General features: G+C 51.8%; 1 protein-coding gene across 1 annotated transcript in view; it reads left to right on the top strand.

Moving 5' to 3' along the window:
• Positions 1 to 26,891, top strand: part of SEPTIN4 (septin 4) — a 56,054-nt gene that overhangs the window by 13,643 nt on the left and 15,520 nt on the right. Inside the window, exons 2-10 of the mRNA XM_084823073.1 lie at positions 12,308 to 12,631; positions 13,658 to 13,751; positions 14,422 to 14,508; positions 17,054 to 17,177; positions 19,537 to 19,671; positions 20,631 to 20,748; positions 23,326 to 23,427; positions 24,509 to 24,605; positions 25,451 to 25,613. Of these exons, the coding sequence (XP_084679199.1) occupies positions 12,308 to 12,631; positions 13,658 to 13,751; positions 14,422 to 14,508; positions 17,054 to 17,177; positions 19,537 to 19,671; positions 20,631 to 20,748; positions 23,326 to 23,427; positions 24,509 to 24,605; positions 25,451 to 25,613 (1,244 nt within the window). The remainder of the gene's footprint in view (positions 1 to 12,307; positions 12,632 to 13,657; positions 13,752 to 14,421; positions 14,509 to 17,053; positions 17,178 to 19,536; positions 19,672 to 20,630; positions 20,749 to 23,325; positions 23,428 to 24,508; positions 24,606 to 25,450; positions 25,614 to 26,891) is intronic.

Raw genomic sequence — 26,891 nt, 5'->3', positions numbered from 1 at the left:
TTCCCTCAGCAGTTTACCTTCTCACCACCATGGTCACCTGCGGCTCGTGCGCCTCCTGCTCTGTCCCATCCTTGCTCCCCCTCACGTGCTGGACAGGCCGGGAGCCAGGGGGCAGCTTGCCGGCAGGCCCTGCTGGGAACGAGCAGCTTGCCAAGGAGAAGAGGAGGCGCAACTCCAGGAGGCTCTTGCCGGCGGGCCCTGCTGGGGCGGCCCCTTGGCAGGGGCCCGATCAGGCCGACCTTGGTGTCCATCCTGGAAGTGTTGTTGAAACGGAGTTATCCCTCTCCTTATGCTCCTCCTGGTATCCTGAGTGCGGAAAACTGAGCCCAGAGAGCCACGGCTGGGGAGGTGCTGATCAGGCTGATCCCTCCCGGCCACAGGCTGGACACGAGAGGTTTAGAAGTCCGTGTGGGCCTCGGCAGCATGATCATATCCTGGAGTGGCTCTGGAAGAACAGGCCCACAAGGGCATCTCAGGCAGAGATTGGGGCAGGGGGGCGGGAATTGCCCTGTTGAGGTTTTTACATGGATTTACCAAATTCACATCTCCTGAGCCGATAAGCGAGCAGAGAGGGAGGACAGAGTTCTGTGGCAAAAGCCGCACTTTTCTGAGTGTGGCGATGCTGTTTGCCATGGGAAAATGTGCATATTAATGGGGAGTGTGCACAAAATTGCATTGCGCCCGTGGGAAAGTATTTGAATAAGAAGTGTGTCTGTGTGGAAAAGATGTGCACAAAGAGGTGAATTTCCATGTGGATTTAAAAAAACAAAAAACAGCACAACTTGCAAACTTATTTAGAAATGGGATGGAACGAACTCAAGCCTCAAAGTCCGACAATCTCGGTGAGGGCAAAATTAACAGATCGGCCCATCCCTAACGTCAGGCCCCAAACTCGGGCCCTTGTGTCTTTCTGCTCTCAGACCTTTGGGTTATGCCCCTGCCAGCATTTCTGAGCCTGTCTCTGGTCCTGTGCAGCTGAGGCTGGAAGCTGCAGTCGCTGGGTGGGGAGGTGGGAAGACGCACCAGCATCACAAAGCTGGCTGCATTCACTGGCCCATTTGCACGAATCTTTCCCCGTGTACCCAAATTCCAGGCAGAGGGATTGAATCAGGTGCAAATCCTTTTGCATGGGGACCAAATCTGGCCTCCTTGGCATCCCCTCTGGGGTCCGCCCGCAGGCCACGCCCCTCCCCCTTTCCCCCACCCACAGGCCATTTGGCTGTCTCCTGGCATTTGTGCATTCCCCCCCCCCATGCTAAAACGCTGACCTGCCTCTCCCAAGGCTGGTGTCTGGCAGCAAGAGCGTGAAGCTACAATGGGGTAGTATTTTGGCTGTTCCAGCCCCGCCCTTTTTGCCTTTGGCCCCACCGACCACTGGGATGTGGCCCCCCAAAGCTGCTCTGAAATGGATTCTGGCCCTCAGGCTGAAAGAGGTTCTGCCCCCCTCCCCCTGGGTATACTCCCTATTTGCTTTTCAACTGGCTTGTAACTCCCTCTGGCCAGGGCAGGCTGAATTTCACGGGTTCACTGCCTCCAAAAATGGAAGCTCTGTCCAGAGGACCCAATGGAGAGGCAATGAATGGGCTTGTGCCACGGAAAAGGAGCCAGGAAGGTCAAAAGAGGAAACTAGGGAGAGATCTAATCAGTGCAAGGAGATGGAGGAGGGTTTTTTTCTTAAATTGAGGACTAGAAGCTTACTGTTGTCTTGCAGAGGGTGGCACTCGCAGAGAGCTGAACGACAGGATCTGTGGGGTGCGACGGGTTGACAGGCTGCATTGGCCTGAAGTGGTAACTCCGCCGTGTCCTCTTCAAGGGCAGAGTGGCTGAGCGTGCCTGGCTCCGGGGGTAGCAATGACACAGATGTAACGAGCGATATTGATCAGGACGGACCCAGATGGGGCATGATTGCTGTGGCGGGGGCGGGGCGCCGCCGTGCCCCTCCCGGCCTGGCCCCTGCAGCTGAGCCTGCGGCCTGCAGTGCAGCCTCTGCCCGGCTGGGGGGGGGCAGAGGCGCCGTGCCGGCCCCGGATTTTGAGGCCCTTGAGCAAGACCCCCTCCATGCCCCCCCCAGTGGGCCTACCACTCGTCGCCGTCGTTGCCAGCTGCTCCTGCCCCTCCGTCTCACGTTGCTGCCGCTCGCTTGCCAGACAGGCCGAGAGCGGGAGCCGGGGGGCTGCGGCACGTGCTGCTCCCTCCTCACCAGCACCGTTCGTGGCCGGAGCGAGAGGCAGCAGGGAGCAAGCCCTTGCCCGTGGAGGAGGAGGCGCAGCTCCAGGGGCCTTGCCGGTGGCAGAGGACGTGTCTTGCAGTGGCCCATACGAAGTCCTGCTCCAAGCCTTGGCGGCCTCTCCAGCCAGAAGGGATTCCAGGGAGCCCAGCTGCGGGAGAGACGCTCCTGGCTGAGACCCTGCCCCCAGAGCCAACGGTTCTAGACGAGCTGGACCGGTGGACTGACTCAGGGTAAAGCAGGTAGATGACGGGTCATCGAATATAAAGGGCGACCCACCAGGTAGATCAAGGAATGGAACACAGAACCTGGATCAGAGGTGCCTCCCTACGGGGACCTGGAATTCTCTGTGGAAGCAGCTGGATTGACGCGCTACAGCCGCTGGGCCGAAAGAGAACGGTGTAGAACTGGCGGCTTGAGGAAGGATGGCAGAGGTTCCGGGATGTGCTGGAAACGTAACAGAGAGAGGGCGGAGTTTGCCATGGCTGGCGGCAGCGTAGGCAGGCAAAGGGGTCAACTGGACGCTGCGCGAAATGCGTAGCGTCTTAGGGCACAATCCTATGCACGCTTAGACCGAGGAAAGGCTACGACACCCAGCATGCCCCAGCCAGCAATGCTGGCTGGGGCATGCTGGGAGTTTTAGGCCTTTTCTCTGTCTAAACGTGCATAGGATTGTGCCCTTAGTGACCCCAACTTTTTTTAGACTCTTGTGTAAGTGCAAGGGGGCCAGATCTGGACTGCTGTATGCAAGATGCGGGATTATAAGAAGGATCTCCATTGGTGCCAGTGGAGCTTTTTTATTTAGTCCCTGTGAGGGGTGTGTGCAAATTTGGGCGGGAAGCAGCTGGGTGGGAAGGAACCCCCATCTCATGTGCGTCAGTCCCAAGCTGGATCTGGCCCCCACACTCTTACACAAGTTTTTTTAAAAGTTAGGGTCACGGAGATGCTATATGTTTAACATAGGGTGTCTCTACATTAAGCACCCCCCCACACACACACTGCATCCTTACCTGGGCTCTGTGCTTTCAGTTTCTTTGTGGGATTAGGATGGGAGTCAGGTGGCTTGAATCGAGGGAGCCCTTCCCTCCCTCCCTGGCATGTGTGCAAAGGAGCGGGGGCAGGGAGAGACTTTTTTTCTTTGTGTAACTTGTGCTGTCCTGTTTCCTCGCAGCCCCCAGGAAAGCTATGACTTACTTCTGAGTAGACGTAAGATTGTGCTGTAAGTCTGCAATCCTAGGCACTCTTATTTGGCAGTAAGCCCCATTGAACTCAGTGGGACTTATGTCTGAGTAGACATAACACACTATAAGACTGCAACTCTCAGCACACTTACTTGGGAGTAAGCCCCACTGAACTTAATGGGGTGCTCTGAATTAACAGAGGATGTTGATTCTGAGCTTGGTGGGGGATCAGATCTGTCTCCCTTCGTTGCAGGGAGGCATTTTGCTCAAGTATTTAATGGCAGATTTAATGGTTTGAATTGAGGAAAGTCCTTCTCTGCGAGATCATAGTGCTACATCGGTATTACACACTGCCAGTATGGCGCCATTAACTTTTATTACTAGCTTATCACCAATCTTTTTGAAAGCGGGTTAAAGGGGGAAATGTGCCAGAGACAACCTCATAAAGCCCACTGACAGGTATCCCTTTCTTCTCATCCATGTGGGAACAAAAGATACCGCCAAGTGGACATACAAAGAAATCACGTCAGACTTTGAAGCTTTGGGAAGGAAACTCAAGAACTTTGGGGCCCAGATAGTTTTCTCATCCATCCTTCCAGTAGTTAGAAGAGGGACAGAAAGGGAACAAAAAATACTCCGGGTGAATGACTGGCTACGAAGGTGGTGCCGACGAGAGAGATTTGGATTCTGGGACCACAGGCTATACTTCCTGGAAGATGGACTGTTGGCTAGGGATGGGTTGCACCTCACAAAGGATGGGAAGAATGTGTTTGGCCACAGCATGAAGAATTTCATCAGGAGGGCTTTAAACTGAATCCTACGGGGAAGAGAGACGTAAAGTTGGGGTAACACTGGATGTAGGTGCATGCACTGCAATGGAGAGAACAGCTCTCATAGCGCCCAATAATAGTCTTCAGACGCATGTAGGAAGAAAGCCAGACTATGAAGCACATGGTCTTCGATGTCTATATACGAATGCCCAGAGTATGGGAAACAAATGGAACAAACTTGAACTCTTAATACAAGAGGGAAATTATGACTTGATAGGTGTAACTGAGACTTGGTGGGATGGGACCTTCTCAAACTGGGGAGAGGTAACGAGTGGGGTACCGCAGGGCTTAGTCCTGGGCCCAATGCTCTTCAACATTTTTATTAATGACTTGGAGGAGGAGGTGCAGGGAATGCTGATCAAATTTGCAGAAGACACCAAATTGGGCGGGATAGCTAATACTTTGGAAGACAGAAACCAAATTCAAAGTGATCTGGATAGACTGGAGCGCTGGGCAGAAAACAACAGAATGACATTTAATAGGGATCAATGCCAAGTTCTGCACCTAGGAAAAAGAAACCAAATGCACAGTTACAAGATGGGGGATACGTGGCTCAACCACACTACAAGCGAGAAGGATCTTGGAATTGTTGTCGATCACAAGCTGAATATGAGCCAACAATGTGATGTGGCTGCAAAAAAGGCCAATGCTATTTTGGGCTGCATTCATAGAAGCATAGCTTCCAAATCCCGGGAAGTACTAGTTCCCCTCTACTCAGCACTGGTTAGGCCTCATCTGGAGTACTGTGTCCAGTTCTGGGCACCACACTTGAAGAAGGATGCAGACAAACTGGAGAGGGTTCAGAGGAGGGCAACAAAGATGATCAGGGGACTGGAAGCAAAGCCCTATGAAGAGAGACTGAAAGACCTGGGCATGTTTAGCCTTGAGAAGAGAAGACTGAGGGGAGATAGGATAGCGCTCTTCAAGTCCTTGAAAGGTTGTCCCAGAGAGGAAGGCCAGCATCTCCTCTCGATCATCCCGGAGTGCAGGACACGGAATAATGGGCTCAAGTTCCAGGAAGCCAGATTCCGGCTGGACATCAGGAAAAACGTCCTGGCTGTAAGAGCAATACAACAATGGAACCAATGACCTGGGGAGGTGGTGGGCTCTCCCACACTGGAGGCCTTCAAGACGAGGCTGGACAGCCATTTGTCAGGGATGCTCTGACTTGGATTCCTGCATTGAGCAGGGGGTTGGACTCGATGGCCTTGTAGTCCCCTTCCAACCCTACTATTCTATGATTCTATGACTCTCATGACTGGAATACAGCAATTGAAGGATATAACTTGTTCAAAAAGAACAGGAGGAACAGAAAGGGAGGTGGGGTTGCACTGTATGTGAAAAATACATATCCCTGCACAGAAATACGGGAGGATGAGCTTGGTAGCCCAATCAAGAGCATCTGGATGAAAATAAATGGAACAAAGAATAAAAGGAACCTGATGGTCGGAGTCTACTACCAGCCACCCAATCAAGGAGAAGACGAGGATGAAACTTGAAAAGCAAATAGCCAATGTTTCAAGGAAGCATGATGTAGTAGTAATGGGGGACTTCAATTTCTCCGACATTTGTTGGGAGACAAATTCTGCAAAACCTGACTCCTACAGGAAATTCCCGACTTGTGTGGCAGATAACTTCCTCCTACAGAAAGTAGAGGAAGGAACTAGAGGATCGACTATCCTTGACTTGATCCTAACCAACAGAGATGACTTAGTGGATAAAGTAGCAGTTACAGGAACTCTGGGGGAAAGCGACCATGTTGTACTTGAGTTCTTGGTTCTAAGGGAAGCAAAAGCTGAGTGTAGTCAAACGCGTACCCTGGATTTTAGGAAAGCTGATTTTAATAAACAACAGAAGAAGCCAATGTGGCTTCACAAAAAGCTTAGAGATGACCTGAAAACAAAAAAGGACACATATAGGAAGTGGAAAGAAGGCCAAGCAACAAAGGAAGGGTACAGGCAGGTAGCACAGAATTGCAGGGATGGCGTCAGGAAGGCTAAAGCTGAGAACGAGCTGAGGTTACTGAGGGATGCTAAAAACAACAAAAAGGCTTTCTTCACCTATGTGCACAGTAAAAGACAGAGGAAAAAATGGTTTTTCAGCTATGAAATAAGGATGGCAAAATGATAACAGATGACAAAGAAAAGGCAGAGGTGCTCAATTCCTACTTTGGCTCAGTCTTCTCCCAAAAGAAGGTCTATGACCCCCCTGGCAAAGGTGAAGTACAGGCTGAAGGGGCAGGATTGCAGCTTGAGATCAATAGGCATATGGTCAAGGAACACCTAATGACTTTGAATGGGTTCAAATCTCCAGGGCCAGATGAACTGCACCCTAGAGTAATAAAGGGGCTGACAGAAGAACTCTCAGAACCGCTGTCTATTCTCTTTGAGAAATCATGGAGGACGGGGGAAGTGCCAGATGACTGGAGGAGGGCTAATGTCCCTATTTTCAAAAAGGGTAAAAAGGAGGAACGTGGGAACTACAGACCAGTCAGTTTGACATCTGTCAGGGATGCTCTGACTTGGATTCCTGCATTGAGCAGGGGGTTGGACATGATGGCCCTGTAGGCCCCTTCCAACCCTACTATGCTATTATTCTATGTTTCTATGAACCTGGAGGTTGATGACATAGTATAAAGGACCTGCAAACATCCGTGAGTGACCAGTCATGAGTGTGCAATAAATCACTTGTGTAGGGACACCCATAGCGTTTAGTTGAGCCCTAAGAGATAGCAAGTGTTAGTATCAGTTAATAAAATCCTGGGGGGAAGTTACCTCTTGACCCTAAGGATTTGTTTTTTAATTAACAAGCTTTAAAGGGTTGAGAAATAAGGATGAGGAAACACTCCTTTATCACATGATTGTTGCTACTAGAGTAGCATATACAAAGCACTGGAAATCTGACCGAATCCCGAGAATTAGAGGGATCCAATCTTTATTTCAAACTTTAAGTTATGAGAGTTTGCAGTTCTAAATAAATTAACCTGGATTAGCAGAGCTCACCAGGGAGGGGGGCCTTGTGTGAAGTTTGAGCAACAGTGGAAGTGCTTTAAACCAGTTGGGGTGCTCCACACTGTATAATGGTCGGGAACCCATTTTTGTTGATAGAAAGAAGAGAAAATGTTGGTATAAACTGGCTGCTTTAGTATGTTGTGTTGCTGAACTTTTTTTCCTCTGGAAAATATAACTTTAGAAATTAAAAATAATAATAACTGACTCAGTATAAATAATGCTTCATGTGCTCAGGGCAGGAGAGGTGTTCTAACTGTAGTATCAGCGCAAGAACTGAATGTTCCCCGGAGGAGGATGTGAAAGAATAACAAGGTGCCTCTGTGCATGTACAAAATAAATGCAACCAGTCTTTTTAAAAATCTGGAACTTGGGGAGGAGAGCTCTTCCTGTACCAAAAGCCAGGCGTGATTGAGCTCCAACACCTTTCGTGTTAGCAACAGACTGTCAGGCTGGTTTAATGTGATCAGGGAGTGTCAAGGTTCCCCTTATGACCTGGACTCCCCCCCCCCCCCAATCAACTCCTTAAGGCTCTCTTGTCTCCTTAAGAGTCCCATCTTATTGGATTCCTGCATTGAGCAGGGACTTGGATTCGATGGCCTTGTAGGCCCCTTCCAACCCTACTATTCTATGATTCTATGACCTTCCTTCTTTTAAACTTCCCCTTCCCGGTAATGTGGGGTTTAGGCTGTAGACATGTGTTAACTGATGCTCCAGACACAGGGTTTAACCACAACAGTTTACTAGTAGATTTAAAGCAAACAAATTACAACTAAAGGTATTTACACAATAGAGCTGAGTGATACAAAAGGCATTAAAAGAAAAGAAAATTTGAAAAACACAAGTTCCTTTACCCTAGCTGTCCTTAGACTTTTCTAGGCTGCTTCTTCCTGCTCACTCTTCTGACTCTGCTCTCACTTCAGGCTCTGGCTGTCTCTGTTCTTACTGGCTGTCTTTATATACCGTCCTCTCTCAGAACCAAAAGTACTTCTTCAAACCTGAAGAAATGAAACTTAAATGGAGAAATGAAACTGACACTTAACTGGAGCAATGAAACTACTCCTCTCAGGGTTACTCCTCCCAACAGAAAACTCCAGGTCCCTAAGTCTGACCATTTTTCCCTTGTAGGCCTCAACGCTTCACAGGGAGACAGCTGGTAATTCCACCCTTCTCTTTGCAAAGGGCCAAATACAGCTTTGAAGACCCCTTCTGGATCCATCCGATAAGAGCCACTGTGGAGAATTAACATTATTTAATAATTAATATGAACTTATTAATTATCTATGAACTTGAGCACGCTCCGGGAGAGAGCGCAGGACAGGAAGGCCTGGCGTGCTATGGTCCATGGGGTCACGAAGAGTCGGACACGACTGAACGACTGAATAACAACAACAAATAATTAATAATGAATAAAAGTAAACAAGGTTCTATTTCATTAAAAAAAACACCCATAATCCTTTTGTCTAAAAATAGTCAAGGTGATGTACACGAAAAACTGAGTGCTGTGTTATTACATTGCTAAAATCATAGCTTCCGAGGCATTTTTCAGATCGACAAGAAACAGATTTGTCTGTCCGTGCTCTAATAACCCCCCCTCCCAAGGTGAAGAGGTGGTGATTTGCCCCAAGCAGTGCAATGCAGCCTTGTGGCTGAGCGACATTTGAACTCGGCGCTCTCATGTCCAATCTGGGCCCGTTCTCCAGTACCTGCCTATGAAAGCCAAAGCCCACGAAGCATCAAAAGGCACTTGATTCCAGAGGGCACAGGGGCACCCAAACGGGGGAGCCCTTTGGATCGAAATCGAGGGCCTCGTTTTCCTGCCTGCCTGCTACTCTGGAGAATCCCCGGGGTGTGGAAGTGCAGCGTAAGCCAGAGCCGTTGCCCACTGCATGGTTTTCAGCATGTGTTCCTAGAATGCTCACCAGCACACAGTGGCCCCCTGCGCCATGCCGGCCCTCCAGCGCATGCTGCCACTGCAGCATCCCGCCAGATGACCGCCCAGCCTCTGCTTAAATGGCTCCGGCGGAGGAGAAGCTGCTGCTGCCAGGGGCTGCCTGTCCCATGAGGACGTTTCTCCTCAGGCTTAGCCGACATCTACGTGGCTTTTTCCTCCCCGCTTTTCCTTCTGCGTGGCGTCTGTTCCGCTGCCAAGCAGCTCACGCTGTGGGGACGTTTCCCGGCACCTGCTCCCCTGCAGTTCCCACCTCCTGCCCTCCCGAGGCCTCTGTTGCATCCCTCCCTCGTCTTCTCTTCTCCAGGCTCAGCAGACCCTGCTCTCCCAGCTGCTGCCCATTTGACTCGGTTCCCCGACCCGGCCGTTCCTGGTCCCTCCTGTTTTGTCTCCACAACGGCCCTGGGAGGTGGGGAATAATGCTTGGCTCAGGGTCACTCCTCAAGCTTCGTGGCAGATCAAGGTTTTGAGCCCGCATTTCCCCCTCCCAACGCGTTGCCCACTCCACTGCTGTAGGACCCATTGGTACCGTCGTAAATGTGCGTCTTATGCTTCAGTCCTGTGCATAGAGGGGGTTATCCATGTACCTAAATCTGTACCGCACTCGTAACTGTACAGACCCAGCTTGCTTGCAGAGAGATCTGTGGAAGTGGTAATGGTGGGCGAGGAGGCAACGGTGCTCGTGGGCTTGGGGGCACCGGCCTTTACAGTTGTCTTTTGCTCTGGGGCTTTCCCACCCATCCAGCTGCTTCGGCTAGTCTCTGTCTTCTGGTTTCTGTCCCTCTGCTCCCTTTTGCTCCATCCTTCTGACCCCTTTCTCTCTCCTCTTGCCACATCTCCTGCCCTGCCCCACACTCACCTCAGGCGCCAGAGGCAGAAGGCACCTTGGCAGCCCTGGAAGACTCCAGAGAGACCCAGGCCTGTGTGGGGGAGATGCCCATTGCGGGCACCCTGGGAGAGGGCACCGATCAGAGCTTCTCCAGGCAGCCTGAAGTGATGGCCAGGATCCCCAGAAAGCACACAGTAAGACCTTGGCGTGAGGAGACCGAGTGCCATCTTGAGTTTTCCTCTGTGCCCCCACCCCCAGCCCCAGCCTGGATTCTTCCTCCCCTTGAGCATCTTCCTGCACCTTCCCAATGGTGCAAATGAACATCACGCATCTATGATCTAAGGATCAAAGGATTTCTCCTGTTCCTATCCTTTACCATTCCTCTGTTTTCCCCCTGTCTGACATCCTGCTCTTCCTGAATTCCCGCTTAACTAGGTGACTCTCCTGGTATGAACTTACCTGGTATTAACTTACAGTCGCCATCTGAGGCCCTCCTCTAAGTGCCTCCTCCAAGGGAGCCTCGGAGGATGGCAACAAAAGACAGGGCCTTTTCAGTGGTGCCCCCCCATATGGATTAATCTCCCCAGTGAGGCCCACCTGGTGCCAACATTGTCATCTTCCTAGCACCAGGTTAAGACTTCCCTCTACTCCCGGGTATTTGACAGCACATTGTGAGATTTTTAACAGGTTTGGGAATTGCTATTGTTGCTTGTGCAAAATTATTTTATATTTCCATATGCAAATGGTTTTATTTTCCATTATTATATTGTATTTTTAGGGTTTTAATAAACCACCCAGAGAGCTTTGGGTATTGGGCAGTAGGGAAATACAATAAATAAAACAAAATTTCTGGAATCTTTATTCCGGAACAGGCACAGGGGCCAATAGCTCCGTTCCTTCAGGTCACTTCTATTTCTGCCCTGTCCCGATTAGTGAAGGGCATGTCTGGACTGAGAAAACACTGCTCCCCACAAAGGCTGTTGTAATATGGTCATTATGTTATTATGAGTTTAGTATTGGATTTTTGTGACTAGGGACGACTGCTGTGTGTTTATGTGCTGGCTGGGGATTGTAGCCCAGCCAGGTTGGAGAAGGCTTGCAGCCTAACTCGGGCCCAGCAAGTTGGACTTCTGTAGGCTCTGATGCTGGCTGTCGAGACGGCTTTTCGTGTGGGTGAAGATCAGCCAGCCATTGCACAGGGCAGCAAAATGTTTGATTCTTGTTTCAGTGGCAGGACAAAAATGGCTCTCACCATTGAAGTATGTTTACAACATTGGTTGGAATGAGCTAGCTGTGAAATCAGCAAGTCATTTGTCTCACAGTATCTACTCTTCAGTAGCAAACAAATCTGGAATTCATTTCTTTTGGTGGCCTTGTTCAATCGTAATCTTTTAGGTCAAAATCAGATGGCCCGATTTTTGTTATTCTTGGTAATTTTATGAAGTGCAACGTGACTTGATGGGTTTCCCTTTCAATCCTTCATATTCTCTTTAGAAGCTGTGTTTTTAAAAATTGTGACTGGGGGGCCAGGAAGTGACCCCCCTGTTGCAAAGGGGATGGTGAGCTGCTGTCTTGTTCGATAGAGGCCAGAGTGTTTGCAAGACCGCTGGCAGTGCCAAAGCAAAAGAGAAAAAAGAGGGGAGAGAGGTCTGTCCAATATTGCAAGCGTGTTGTACCTCAGATCTGCAGGCCAATTCCAGCCTTCCGGCACCCCCAGATGGCCAGGCCCCCTCCCCTTCCCCCTGACTACTGATCATTTAGTGGCTCTTTGGATTTTGTGTGGGTTTCCCCCTACCCTAAAAGGCTGAAATGCCTCTCGGAAGGCAAGAAGAGCTTCAGGCTAAAGCAGGCTGGCCTGCCCCTTTTGTCTTTGGCCTCACCCGTCTCTGGACCGCAGCCCTCCGAGAGCTCTGGAATGGAATTCGGCCCTCGGGCGGAGAGAGGTTCGGCACCCCTGCAGCGCTGGCTCGGCCGCCAGGCTCCTGCTGCTGCCATGTACGAAAGGCACCAGGAGGACTTCATGAGTAATAGAAGCAGCAGGGGAGGCCGGTGGCTCCGATGTCCGTGGGGCGATGAATGCACACCTCGGAGAGCTCCCTCAGAGCTCTGACTGAAGCCTGGAGCCAGTTCACCACCCCACCGACATCGGAGCCACCAGCCTCCCCCGAGAAATGATGCTTCCCTCTTCCGCCTCCCCTGCTCATGCCCACGCTCTCGCTCTGTCTTCCTCCCTCTCCCTGCTTTCTTCACACGGCCTCTGCTGCCACCTTTCCCCACCCAGATCAAGCATCTCCTGAAGGAAGACTCGGAAGAGGCTGAGCTGGTCCAGTTCCTCAGAGATTATCCTGCAGAGGAGACCTTCTGTCGCGTGGAGGTGGGCAAGATCCGAAGGGACGAAGGCCCCAGCTGCCTGGAGCCTGAGATGTTCACCAGTGTGGCACTTGGGGCCACGCCCAGCGATGCCGTGGAGGAGAAGGGCCTGAAGGCCTCCCATTGCCCGCGGCCTCTCAACTTGCAGCAGCAGCACATGGCTGCTCCAGCGCCCTCAAGTCCATCCCGGCCCAGAAGCCCCTGGGGCAGGCTGGACCCATATGATTCTGACGAGGTACAGCATCTCTGGCCGCCCTCTCCCGACTCCGCTGCTGCTGAGCTCTCCTGCTGCATGGGCGCTGCCTGGCCGTGGCCCTTGGAATCTGTGGCGTTCCCAAGGCTAGGATTGCCACCCCTGGGACACGTGGAACCCGCCTGTATGTGCGTGTGGGGCTGCGTCTCCTGATCATGAATGTGACCCCTGGTGCACTCCTTGACCCATAGTAAGCAAAGGGCTGGCCCCAGAGATGCTGGTGTCAGTGGCTGGAAATCCCATGGGCATCTCCCCTCCACTACTTTGCACAGGGCGACATCTGGAGAGGAAGTGTGTTTATTTATTGTTATTAATCTGTTACATTTATATCCTGCCTTTTCCTCCAAGGAGCCCAAGGCAGCTTACAAGGCCCTCCTCCTCCCCATTTTATCCTCTCAACAACCCTGTGAGGTAGGTTAGGCTGAGAGCCTGTGACTGGCCCAGAGTCACCCAGGGAGCTTCATGGCCAGGTGGGGACTGGAACCCAGATCTCCCAAGTCCTGGTCCAGCACTCCCACGACTAAAGCACACTGTCTCTCATCATGCAAGCCCGTGGCAGGGTTGCCAGCTTTTAAACGTCTCCCTGTACCTTCGCCTTTTAACAGCAGCATGATGCAGGCCTCAACTGCTGGTAACATTCACTGCTGGGCTGTGACGTGCTAGCTTTCCTGAAAACCAAACTGCTCTTAAGAGCGCAGGAGTTAAGCCAGGGCTGTGCTGCTGTTTTTCCCTGGCCAGTTGCCAGCCCAAATGAAGACCCGTTGTGCAGGAAGCTTCTTTCGTGGGCTTGGGCAGAAGAACGTCCCGACAGATTGTGTCGTAGTTTCATTTTATAAGCAGTGGGCTGTTGTTGTTTTTGCCTTTGACAATACAATATAGTATGTGTTTTGTGCTTGCAGTGTTTTGTGTTTTTATAGCTTCTGCCTGCCCTGAGTGCTTGTGGATATGATAGATAACTATCTACGATAGATGGTTTCCTAACTACATCTCTCTCTCTCCCTCTCACAGGATGATAAAGAGTATGTTGGGTTTGCAACACTCCCTAATCAGGTCCATCGGAAGTCGGTGAAGAAAGGATTTGATTTCACCCTCATGGTTGCAGGTATCGGGATGGTGGCAGGGTGGCAGGGTGGGGGAAGGTTCCCATTTTCTTTTCTTTTGAGATGCACAAATGTTGCAAGTTAAAATGGGCATGGTTCACAACAAAGAATTCTAGTTCAATCTGGCCATCAAGTTTCTAGCCCTGTACCATCTCATGTTTAAGCTGTGGGTGATACCAGTGATCAGTGATACCAGCTGCTCATTAATCTAAGCCCAGCTAAAGCTTTGCTTTTGATTTTTGAAAGTTTTATGCTCCTAGCGCCCTTTTTTTATACTGACCCACAGTCTAAACTGGGGATGGCAGAGAGCTAGAAACTTGATGGCTGGCTTTAACTATACTTCCTTGCTGTGCACAGCACCAGTTCTGTGTTAATAATTTTTATTCAGTTTTCGAAACAATTTTTATAAACATAAATTTCACATATAATCTGTATTAATTTTTTGTTCAAATTTTGAAACAACTTTTCACATATAATTATATTAATAATTTTACACAGTGCTAGTTCTAAGTTGCAAATGCGTATTTCTCTGTATCTCTGTGTGTGTGAATATATATATCATTTGTATATGCCCCCTCCACAACCTTTTTTGGCTTTCCTTCAAAAAGTCTGCTTCTTTTGGATCCATCTTCCTGCTCAGCAATGTCAACTCTCTTTTTTTCTTTCTCTCAGGAGAGTCTGGGCTTGGGAAGTCTACGCTGGTGAACAGCCTCTTTCTTACGGATCTGTACAAGGATTGTAAATTCTTAAATGCAGAAGGTAAGCATTGCTTCTGAACCACCCTCTCCCTGTGTCCAGATGCAGCAGAGAGCTGGAGGAGGGGTGTGCTAGGCACCCTAGTAGCCACTGAAAAGGGGGTTTATGCAGGAGACCTGTGCAAGAGGCCTCTTTCCTTCGGAAAGGGACCCAGGGGACAAGAGCGTAAGAAGAGCTCTGTTGGATCAGACCAAAGCCTGTCTAGTCAGGAGTCCTGTTTCCAGCAGTTGCCTCCAGCAAGCTTGCCAACCGATAGACTTCCTGTCAGTCAGGGGGCTCCATTTAGCCATGACTGCATCCTGTGGCAGCAAATGTATCATTAATTCATTTATCATTTATTTCAAGACATTTTTATTATAGCTGTGCACAAATGGCTGATTGAAATTCTCCACCTTAGTTGTGGGCAGAGAAATGGAACAATTTCACTGAATTTCTCCAGCAGGAGGAGAAATTCTCTAATAGTTTCTCACAGGTAGGTAGGGCTTGCCATCGGCAGGGACTGTAGAACAGCTTCTTCCTTTCTTTCCTAAGCATTTTGGGGGCTGCCACTACAAGAGGCAGCAGCTTCAGCAGTGTCGGCATCCGACCCTGTTTTGCATCCCCCACAGTGCAGGTGTTGCAGTGCAGGGCGCAGTGTTGCATCCCGCTCCAGGGAAGACGTTGAGCCAGTGGCATGCCAAAATCTGTCCTCCTGTTTCCTGAAAATTTTCTTCCCCCATGAAAGAGGCTTCAGTTTTTCTGACTCATTCTCAGGGCATTTTATAATTTATTTATAATTTATTTTGTTGGGGTTTTTTGACCTTACCTAATCCCTGTGAGGTGACCGAGGGTGCTGTGTGTGTCTTTCCCCTGTTTCTATCACACATCTCTCCATTGCTCTGCAGCCTCCCAGGCTGCCTTCATTTCTGATCTGAAAAAGCCCTATGGGAGGAGTTACCTCCTGATGTCTTCCCCTGGGCTTTAATTGAAGTGTGGGAAGCCGGGGAGGCTACAGGCTGCTGGAGACGTGATTGTACAGTGAAAGACAGGACACTTGGGCGCTCTCCACACTCCTTGGCCACCAAGCACAAGAAGCCTGAACCCAGCCCCAGGGAATTTTTCCAAAATGTTCTTCTCCTTTGAATTTCTTTTTGAAAGAAGTTTTTTCCCCCTCCCTGTCAGATTGAATGAGAATGGTAAAAAAAAATGTTGGAGACATTTTCCGCACAGTGCTAATTTCTATCCTACTCCTCGGCACAAAAAGGCTGCCAGAGTGGCTTCCATGCAGCCACTTCGACATGCAAGGAAAAGGGGCTGGGGAGGGCAGAGGAAATATGTGCGAGACCTATGCGAGTGAGTCTGTTCTTTAGCCCCGTTGGAAGGGAAGTGTGCTGTGCCTCCTGTCCCCGATACTGTGTGCACTGATGCAGACATCTGCAACAGGAAACCCTTCGCATGTTGAGGTGCACATGGAGGCTGTGCTACACCTAGGAGCAGCTGCACCCTTTTCAATAGGGAATGCCCCTTCATGCGAGTAACACTTGACTCTTCAAGTGTATTATGGTATTGCAGGCTTATGTCTGTCCCCTAACCTGCTGCTGCCCCTTGACTATCAGTGGACGACCCCACTGCATCCTAGTATCGTAAGTGAGAGAGAGAAAGGTCAAAATCGATCTTCTCCAGGCCGTGCATAATTTTAATAAGTCCCTAAGTCAGAGGTGGGGGAACCTGATGCCCTGCAGGGGTGGTGGGACTCCAACTCCCATCAGCCCCATCCAGCCAGACCTATGGTCCAGAATGATAGGAGTTGGGGTCCCAGCAACATCTTGGCGTCGCCATGATCCCCATCCCTGCTCCAAACTCTGTTGGTAGGTGGGGGAGAGGGGGATTTTCTTCCTCTCTCCTTCCACTAGTCCTCGGAGGCCGCCCCTGACGCTGGTCCTCCATAGGTTTATGATGGACAAAAGAGAAGCACCTTCTTCATGCGCACACATGTCTCGCTCACGTCGGGACCTCAGTGCTGAAAGACGTGGCGACGGCTACTAACTTGGATGGTGATAGAAAACGATCAGGGCCTGATCCAATCATGGATCGGAGCGCATAAGAGATTCCTTGCCCTCCCCCCTCCCCAAGCCCTTGGAAGCCTCCAGGTGGTGGTGGGGGAGGCCCATGGAGGGAGCCCAAGCGCCGTGAGCCGAATGAGGAACCTCTGCAGGCCAGATTAGCCCTGTCGGCCGGAGGTTCCCCTCCCCTGGATTGTTCATGGAGGAAGAAGAAAGCTCTTGGCCTTGATAGATAGACTGAACCTCCATGTACAGGAAGGAGATACTCCTAAAGCACTGCTGCTAAAGCCCAGGGGCACCTGGCTGTCCACTGCTGGAAACAAGACACTGGGCTCAGGCAGACCCGTCTTGGTCTGTTCTCCTTTTTGATGGTGTTGACCCACATCGTCGCGGAGGGGGTTTGGCCTCCAGCAATGTACGTACGGGAACTGCAAGCTGCCGCCCTCTCCCTCTTGGCCCGTGGCCTCCCCCCACCCCCGCCCATCTCTCCTTCCTTCTATGACTAGAACGGATCCTCCAGACCGTGGAGATCACCAAGCACATTGTGGACATTGAGGAGAAAGGGGTGAAGCTTCGCCTGACCGTTGTGGACACGCCTGGCTTTGGGGATGCTGTCAACAACACCGAATGGTAAGCCTTCCCTGGTCACCACAATGCGTTGAATGTGGGGCCACCCTTGAAGATGGGGCAGAAGCTTCAGGGCGTTCACTGAGTTTCCAGTCAATCCCATGCTTTGTCAGCTGCACTGGCTTCCCGTCCATTGCCAGGCCCAATTCCAAGGTTTGGTGTCAACATTTGAAGCCTGAAATGGCTCGGGACCAGAGTATCTAAACTAAAACTTGGGGCTGGATTGGGACCCCCGAGGTTCAACACCCCTGATCTAAGGGAACACGTTCTCCTGTATATATCTGCCCAGACCCCTTGGATCATCTTCAGAGCCCCCTTTCCTGGTGCCCCCACCAAAGGAAGCTGGGTGGGAGGCTACAAGAGAGGGCCTTCCCAGTGGTGGTCCCCTGTTTATGGAATGCCCAACCCAAGGAGACGTGCCTGGCGCCTACATGGTTGTCTTTTCAGCATCAGGTGAAAGCGTTTCTACTCTCCCAGGCATTTTAGAGACCGAGGGTACAATCCTATGCATGTTTAGACAGACAAAAAGTCCTACAATTCCCAGCATGCTCCAGCCAGCCATGCATGGCTCTTATTCTGTATTGTATTGTATTGTACTGTATTGTATTCTTTCAATTATTTGTAATCCTCCCAGAGAACTTTGTTATTGGGCCAATTAAAATAGCAGCAGTAGCAAAAAAAAAAAAAGATTAAAAAAGGGGAGGAATTCGCCCCGGCAGCTTTACGGCAGCGCCGTGGAGAACTCTGGGGTGGGAATCCTATTGGTCTTCTCCTTGACCTTTGGATGGGGGCCAAGACTGAGATAAAAATAGTCTGCTAGAGACAGAGGCCAGATGGCTACGGGGCAGATCAATCCTGCTGCCGCGGGTGGTTCAGGCTCTAGGACAGGAGGACACGACTGACCACAAGCTGCTCTCTCCCTCCCCCCCGCCACGATATGCCATCAAAACGTGTTTGTCCAGGGCTCAGATAGGAATTTTAGTATGTTTTTATTTTAATCCTCCCGATAACCGATCAATCTCAGAGTGGATTACAAAAGGGAAAAACAATAAAATACAAAAACAACAGCCAGCACAGGACTAAATATAGACGCAAGAGTCATAACTCAGTGGCAGAAGGTCCCAGGTTCTATCCCGGGCAGCAACTCCAGGTAGCCCTGGCAAGGAATCCTGCCTGAAACCCTAGAGAGCCACCGCTGCTGGTCAGCATTGGCAATACTAGGCGAGATGGACCGCAGCTTCTGATGCTCCTATTTCAGTCAGCTCCTTATTCACAACCATGAGGACTAGAATCTTACTTTAGTTTTAGGGGGAAAGCCATAGTTCAGTGGCAGAGCCCCTGTTTTGCATGCATCCCCAGCAGCATCTCTAAGAATCCCGCCTGCAACCCCGGAGAGCCGCTGCTGCCAGCTGGTGTCAACAATACCAGGCTAGAGGACCAAGGGTCTGACTCGGAGTGAGGCAGCTTCTGATGTGCGGATAAAATATATCAAAGCAGCTGTACCACCGAGCCCCCTGCCCCCACGCTCTAGATTGTCTGGGAGAAAAGAAAAGCCCATGCCCAGCGGGGAAAAGACAACAGTGGCGAGCATCCTTGGGGAGTGGAGTCTGGGGGCTGCTTGTGCGCCTCTCAGAGCAGCGGTGATCCTCGGGGGCCTGAATTCTTCTCTGGCTTTGGTTAAGATTTGAACTGGTGAAGAGATCCCAGCATAACTGCCACCCTGACCCTATAGCAGGCCAGGGATGCAGCACCATTTTTCGGTGGGGGCCAAATTGCACCCCCGGGCCCTCCGTGGGCCAGCTGATGTCAGTGGGTTTGGCCACAGCCTCGTCTGTGAACCCCCGCCTCTTTGCCATTCGCCATGTTTGTCCCAGTGCCGACTGCTTTCTCCACCGCCGGCATTTCTGCCATTAGGTCGGAGTCTCCGGTCAGAGGGAACAGTGGGGATTCCTCCGGGGGGCGGGGCTTGAAGCCCAAGCCCTGCCCCCTGGAGGAACCCACAGTGGCATCCCTGCAGCAGAGCTCAAGCCAGCATGAGCCGGGGGCAGGTGCACCAGGAGACCCCCGGATTTCTCCCACGTGCCTCCTTGGCGCGTCCTGCTCCCCTTCCCCCCAAATGGGGCAACGCGCCATGTTCCGCCCTTGTCTCTGCCCCTCCTTGTGATGTCGAATGTGTTATTTACAGACCAGGGACAGACGGTGTGACTTGGCCAAGCCGCTCTGGTCAGAGCAGGACTCCACCTCGGGAGGCGTGAGCCTCACCTGCTCCCAGCCGTGCCTCGAGCAGCGATGCAGACTGCGGGCTGCCTCGTCTCGCTCCTCCGCTCCGCTTGCTAAAGCTCTGCTCTCTCCCCCTCCCCAGCTGGAAACCTGTGGCCGACTACATTGACCAGCAGTTTGAACAGTACTTCCGGGACGAAAGCGGCCTCAATCGGAAGAACATCCAAGACAACCGGGTCCATTGCTGCCTCTATTTCATCTCGCCCTTCGGACATGGGTGCGAATCCTGGGACATGTGTTCAGAAGTCACGGGCCAGAGGGCTACTCCTATGCTAGCAAGCAAAGGGGGGACATGGTAACCGGTTGTTCCTAGCCTTTAAGGGTCCCCTCTACACTACAGACATATACTGGCTTTCCATCACTGTAAGCAGTCGTGGCATCCTGCAAAGGATCCTGGGAACGCGAGTTCCATGAGCAGGATTCTGGGTTGGAGACTGTTGCCCCATCCAGGTCTTTGGGTCCTTTGGATATTCTTCAGGAGACCTTTGATGTTCCTCAGGTGTTGAGCCTCTTTCAGCCCAGGGCTGAATTCTGTTTCGGAGAAGCTCTTGAGGGCTGCATCCTGGTGTTGGGCGGGGCAAAAGGGAAGGGCCAAAATGCCGGCATCGCCTAGCTAAAGGCTCTTACTGGCGGTAACGAAGCCTTTGGAGAGGCATTTCAACCTTCTAGAGTGGGGAATAACTCACCCCAAAGCTGGAGAACCACCTCTTTCTCCTCACTGCTCCCACTTGCTTGCTCGGCAGGCAGAGAGCCAGGGGGCAAGTCAGCTGCGGCATCTCCTGCTCCTCCTCCTCGTCCTCATTGCCACCATTGTCTGGGCCGGAGCGAGAGGCAGGGGAATGACCAGGTTGCAGTGGTGAAGAGGAGGAACACTCTTGGCAGCGGGCCCCTGCTGGGTTGTGGGCCCCCGGCAAATGCCTGACCGTGCCCACCCGTGGCGCTGCCCCTGCAAATCTGTGTAACCTATTAAGTAATTTGAAGGAGGAGGTGCATTTGAACGATGTTGCAAAAGAATTGGCTGTGTCGGTCACCCCAGTGCCGCTGTGCTCGTTGGTCAGAAAAGACGATGGCTGCAGGGCAGTGCTTCTTCCTCATGCCCCCCCCGCCCCCAGCCCCCTTGCCGTGCTCTGTGTGCATGGTGTGCTCTTGAGATGTGGGCCATCCCTTTCTTGGCAGGCTGCGGCCTCTGGATGTCGAGTTCATGAAAGCTCTCCACCAGCGCGTGAACATCGTTCCTGTCTTGGCCAAAGCGGACACTCTGATGCCCTCTGAGGTGGATCGGATGAAAAACAAGGTGCGTGTGCATGTGCGTGTGTTGGGGGGGATGGTTACACGCCCTACCCCTTTCCTGGGTGACACGGAGTTATGGGGCAGCCCGACCGGGGCCGCTTCTCCGGCCCAGTGTGCCTGGGCATAACCCAGCCTTCCCCAACCTGGTGTCCTCCAGATGTGTTGGACTACAACTCCCAGCGTGCCCCAGCCAGTCCAACACACCAGGAGGGCACCAGGTTGGGGAAGGTTGAAGAAGGCTGCTGTAACCTGAGCCAGGCAGAAGATCCAAAGACAAGCCCTGCTGGATCAGACTGAAGGCCTGTCATTCAGTCCAGTATCCTGTTTCCTGCTGTGGTCAACGAGATGCCCCAACAGGAAGCCCCGCAGCAGGGGTGGGAAAGCAGCAGCTCCTGGAGGTAGACTGCCCCTGGTCGGGAAGGTTCCATTGAGCCATCTGGACTAGATCGACCTTTATGGTCCTTGAATTTGCCCCATTGCCTTTCAAGCCATCTAAAATGGTGGTCCTGAGCCGCTTCTCGGGGTCGTGGGTTCCATATATGAGATGATGGGCTCTGCAAAGAAGCCCCTCCTTTGGTCTGCCCTGAATCCCCTGCCAGTAAATTTCATAGGGTGACCCAATACGATGAGGGAGGGAGAAGAGTCTCTGTCTCTCTCTCCTTTCTCCATCTATAATAATGAAAGAGGATATGGGTCTGTCCGTCCACCAGTCACCACCGTAGCACCAAGACCATGGAACGTAGACATTTGAAACTTGGCATGCATGTGAAAGGGACCTAGGGGTTTGCGCCGTGGGACCATTTTGTTTGTACAAAGCATCAGTTGATGTTAATTAATTGAAATGTGTCCACGTGGTTGAAGCTTGCAGCAACGTTTTCAGTCAGTAGGTGGCAGGCTTCCCTCACCAGCACAGTTTTGCAGCCCACACAGTTTGAAGCCAGAAGGGAGAGTCCAAAGGACTGGGTGGTAGACCTGTGCGGTAGCCCCCCTTTCAGAGGAATGGAGTGGCCAGGCCCCTTCTTCAGGGGCTGTAGAGGTGCACCAGTGCAGGGGCTGCTCCAGCAGACCTGGCTGCACTCAGGAGGGGCAGCTCACCGGCGCTGGTAGATGCGAGGTGTGTGGAAAGCCTCACGGTGTCAATGTGCGAAGCTGGGTCCGTTCGCTAGTGGCTGCATTAACCCCTTAGGGTGTCCCCCCGCCCCGTCGCGTTTCTCCCCTACACTAAAAAGCCCCGAATGCCTGCTTCTGTAGGGCAGCTGCCACCTGAATGTTTGGGACGACACTTCCCATCAGCCTTGGCCATTGGTCATGCTGGCTGGAGGTGATGGGAGTTGCAGTCCAAAACACCTGGAGGGGGAGCAGTTGTAAGGAAAGTGCTCCGACACCCAGAACATCCCCCCCAGCGCGTTTTTTAGTTCTACAATATCCTTTTTGGATGGGCAGCCGGAGACACGTTTCAAGTCTGGATACGCCACAGATTTCTATCAGGCAGCCTCTCCCAACCTGGTGCCTTCCAGGTGTGTTGGACTACAACTCCCACAATCCCCAGCCAGCATGGTCATTGGCTTGCAAGATGTGCAGCCTGCACCTTGGGAACACCCCACAGTGTGTGTTCCACAGCCTTCCATGACTTGCTATTGATAACATGCAGTTAGGGGATGTAAGAGCATCAGAACATAAGAAGAGCCCTGCTGGATCAGGCCAAGGGTCCATCTAGTCCAGCATTCTGTTCACACAGTGGCCAGCCAGCTGCCCACGGGAAGCCCACAAGCAGGACATGAGGGCAACAGCACCCTTCCGCCCAGGTTCCCCAGCAACCGGTACACAGAGGCTCACTGCCTCTGATCCTGGAGGTGGCATGGAGCCACCAGGACTCAGAGCCACTGCTCGCCTTTCCTTCCAGGAATTTGTCCATTGTAATCTGATTGAACAGATGGCCTTGGTTTTCTCGGTTGCCTCCTCCCAGGCCCATCGAGAAGGGGCTGGATGTGGGGCCAGGCTGCGGGAGGGGAGCCTCTTTGGCATTTCAAATGCTGGCTGATGGGCCCCCGCCTCCCTCCTGGCCCAGTCCAAACTGGGGGAGGCAGGGGGCCCGTTGGCCAACATTTGAAAATGCCAAAGAGGCTCCCCCCCACAGCCTGGCCCCACATCAAGCCCTTTCCAGATGGGCCTGACACTGGAGGAGGAGGAGAGGCATTTCTCTGCTGTTTAGTGGGTTGACGGTCAAAGTTAATGCTGTAAGACAGCCTTCCTTAACCTGGTACCCTCCAGAGGTGTTGGACTACAACTCCCATCACTCCTAGCCATTAGCTATGTTGGCTAGGTCTGATGGGGGCTGTAGTTCAACGCATTGGGAGGGCACCAGGTCTGCGGAGGCTGTGATTTGGCCCTCAAGTGGCAGGAACTGTGGCTCTGAGCCAAGGGGAGACAACCAGATGCCCTCCAGATTTTTTGGACCACAACTCCCATCAGTCCCAGCCAACCTGGCCAATGGTTGGGATGATGGTACTTGTGGTTGCCTGGCCCTGCTCTAAGCCGTGACTGCGCTCCATCAGCTGCCAGCCTGCTGCTTCTTCTCCAGATCCGTGATGAGATCGATCAGTTTGGCATCCGGATCTACCAGTTTCCTGACTGTGATTCAGATGAAGATGAGGATTTCAAGCTGCAGGATCAAGCCCTCAAGGTGAGGTGGCGGAGGAGGCGCCAGTAGAAGCCCGCGCTGGGACGGGCACGGCGATGGGCCTGGTTTGGCAGAACAGCTTCAGGCCGAAGCGGTGCTTGCTCCACGGCAAGGAAGGTGGCCCAGGGAGAGGCGGCCGCCTGCAGCCGCAGCTCCTTTGCCAGTGCGCTCTCCCGCATCTCAGCCCTGCTCCTCGTTTGCCAGGGACATGACTCAGTGTGCAGGAGCTTTCGGTGTTCCTCTTACTTGCAAACGGCCACTATGTTCCCGACTTGCCTTACCAACACAGATGCTGCACGGCCGGGCACAGAGCCTGGCTCCAGTGGAAGACAGGCAGGTGGGACCGAGCGGAGCCCTGCTGTGGCAAGATACTTCGCCAGCTCTCCCCCACAGGTGGTCATGCCACTTGGTCTGAGAGGTTGCTCCCAGATTCCTTGCCAGGTCCTGGAGCATGCTAGGAAGGGGCCGTGGCTCAGTGGCAGAGCCCCGGCTTTGCATGCGAAACGTCCCAGGTTCAATCCCCGGAATCTCCAGGTAGGCCTGGGCAACACCCTTGTCTAAAACCCTGGACAGCTTCTGCCAGTGGGTGCAGACAGTGACTCGGTATAAGGCAGCTTCCGATGGTCCTGACAGCGTCCACACTTGGGCTCCTAACAAAGCTCCTTTTCTCTCAGTCAGCTGTAAACACAGGCGTCCCCCCACAGTGCTTCTCCCGAGTCCTGTGCAAGGCCACTGACCATCCGTGCTGATTGAAGGAACTCTGTGATGTACTGAAGATCCATTCGGCAAGCATCACAGTTCCAGTCATGCCAACTGATTGGGTTGGTCGTTAGCAAGCAGCACGGTTCTAGACATGTCAACTGATTATTGGTACTTATTAGTTCTAGGCACCTCAACTGATTATTGGTGCTCGTGAGCAAGCAAATTCCACGATGGCCATTTCCTCACTTGAGGCTACACCGGACAGTCTCCTGTGCAGCGTCTTGCTCTCTCCTCGCACCAGACCAAGATGAGGCACCAGATCAAGTTGGGTGTGGGCCCCTGCCATGCTGGCGGGTTGCTCATTGCTCCCCTTCTCTTGCAGGAGAGCATCCCTTTCGCTGTGATCGGCAGCAACACGGTTGTGGAGGCCAAAGGCCGACGGATCCGTGGGAGGCTGTACCCTTGGGGCATCGTGGAAGGTAACCTGCAGTGTCATCATGGCTCGTGGCTCTGTGCCGCTGCCTGCACAGAGGGAAGCACCAGTTGCTGGGGAACATGGGTGGGACAGTGCTGTTGCACTCATGCCCTGCTTGTGGGTTCCCAGTCAACAGCTGGTTGGCCACTGTGTGAACAGAATGCTGGACTAGATGGACCCTGGGTCTGATCCAGCAGGGCTCTTCGTATGTTCTTAAGCAGGGCCAGGCCTGTCTGCTGGGATCACTGTTTGCAGGCATCATACAGAATCCTGCAAAAACCTTGACGAGGTTCCCCCTGGTTTGAATTAATGTCCAGTTACGGATGTTGACCTGGAGGTCTTCAGGCAGAGACTGGGCAGCCACCCGTCAGGGAAGCTTGGAAGTGGATTCCTGCACAGAGCAAGGGGGTGGACTCAAAGGCCTCAGCGGCCCCTTCCAACTCTGGGTTTCTGTGATCATCCTCTATCTAATCTAATCTATCTATCTATCTATCTATCTATCTATCTATCTATCTATCTATCTATCTAATTGCATTTATACCCCGTCTTTTTTCCTCTTGCAAGGAACCCAAGGCGGCTTACATGATCCCCCTCCTCTCCATTTTATCCTCATAACAACAACCCTGTGAGGTGGGTTGGGCTGAGAGTTTGTGACTGGCCCAAAGTCACCCAGTGAGCTTCCATGCCCAAGTGGGGACTAGAACCCAGATCTCCCAGCTCCTAGTCCAACACTCTTGCCACTACACCATGCTGGCTCTCCAATCCTCTATGGATTGGTCTGGTTCCAAAGACATCTAGTACGGCGAGTGGCCATTGCTGCACACTGAATTACACTTGTCCTCCTGCCAGTGGAGAACCCCATGCACTGCGACTTTGTCAAGCTGCGCACCATGCTCGTGAGGACCCACATGCAAGACCTGAAGGACGTGACGCGGGAGACGCACTACGAAAACTACCGGGCGCAGTGTATCCAGAGCATGACCCGCATGGTGGTGAAAGAGCGCAATCGCAAGTAAGTGGGCCGGGGATGGGGGGGGAACTGTGGTGAGGGAGCTCTCGGTGGACCTTGGTGTGGCCGGGAAGAGTAAAGAAGCGTGCACCTTGGGGGCAGAATGCCCCCTCCCCTCTCCTCCCTCAATAACGGTCTTGTCGCCTCCTCCCACCAACAGGTATGAGGTGGAAAGGCGAACAAAGTGCTCTTAAGAACTCCCAGCTGGGTTGAGGGTCCAACGAAGAGCGTTCTGCAGGAAGGTCAGCACTGGCTGGAACTTCCAGATCTCTCTCCTATCCCACTTTTTAAATTTCAAAAATGACTACTTTAGGGCCCCAGAAGCAGAATTCGAGTTTTATTCTAACAACGGTGGGGTGCCCTTTTGCAGCCAAAATAAATTGCGCAGATTGATCTCCATTTGCCTGAGCTTGCATTTGCCCAGGGGCCAGGGACAGAAAGGCGTTCACTCCTTCGGAAATAGAAATGCATGCAGGGTTTTATTGATGCCTTTTGACCTGCAACTTTTCTTTTATTAATAAAGGATGAAAAAAAAAAGTCCAAATTTGCAGGATGTCCAAATTTGGCACCAGGAATAGCAACCCATAGAGGTGGTGAATACACAGAGAATTGGATCTCACCTGTCATCAGGGGGTAGGGGTTCCAGTTATGTGTTCTTCTAGGGACCAGCAGACATAAGTTTAAACTAGTGGGTGAAATTTGGCCCCCTGCTGCTTATTTGTAGTCTGCTCCTTGCCTGCAGGTACCCCCGCCTCTCAGTGCTAGGGCTGATGTGGGTTTTCCGGAAAATTTTGAATTGGAATTTTTTTCTGGGAAAAATTCTGATGCAGATAAGGCTAATTTTCATAGGAAAACTTCCAATTTGCATTGCAAAATTTTCTTATGCTCTAAAGCTGATGATCTATAAGAACAACAACAGCCAGACATCTGGAGGGCACCAGGTTGAGGGAACCTGCACTAGAGAATGAGAAAATTTAGCATGTGTCCTTTACTTGCATTTAGTAAACAAAGCTTTAAAAAAAGGACTCTGTTAATTTTTTGTCTTGATTCACCACAAGTATGTGGCCTGAAATACTTCAGGAAAACAATTAAAGCACATGTGATTTAAATGTTACAATTTGTAGAATTTTTAATTGGGATACTTGTAAAAAAATTAAAGATATGTCCTTCCCTTCAATTGTTTAGATTTAAGAAAAAAACAAAGGTACGGAAAATTGTTAACAAACTAATTAGTTTTGGCAACTCAAAGAACTGTGCACCATATGCTGACAGCCACTCATC

The sequence above is a fragment of the Heloderma suspectum genome, chromosome 16 (assembly GCF_057233095.1).
Source record: "Heloderma suspectum isolate Gila_16-S chromosome 16, 16-S_ref, whole genome shotgun sequence".
Taxonomy (NCBI): Eukaryota; Metazoa; Chordata; class Lepidosauria; order Squamata; family Helodermatidae; genus Heloderma; species Heloderma suspectum.
This window is presented reverse-complemented; position numbering and strand designations above follow the sequence as displayed.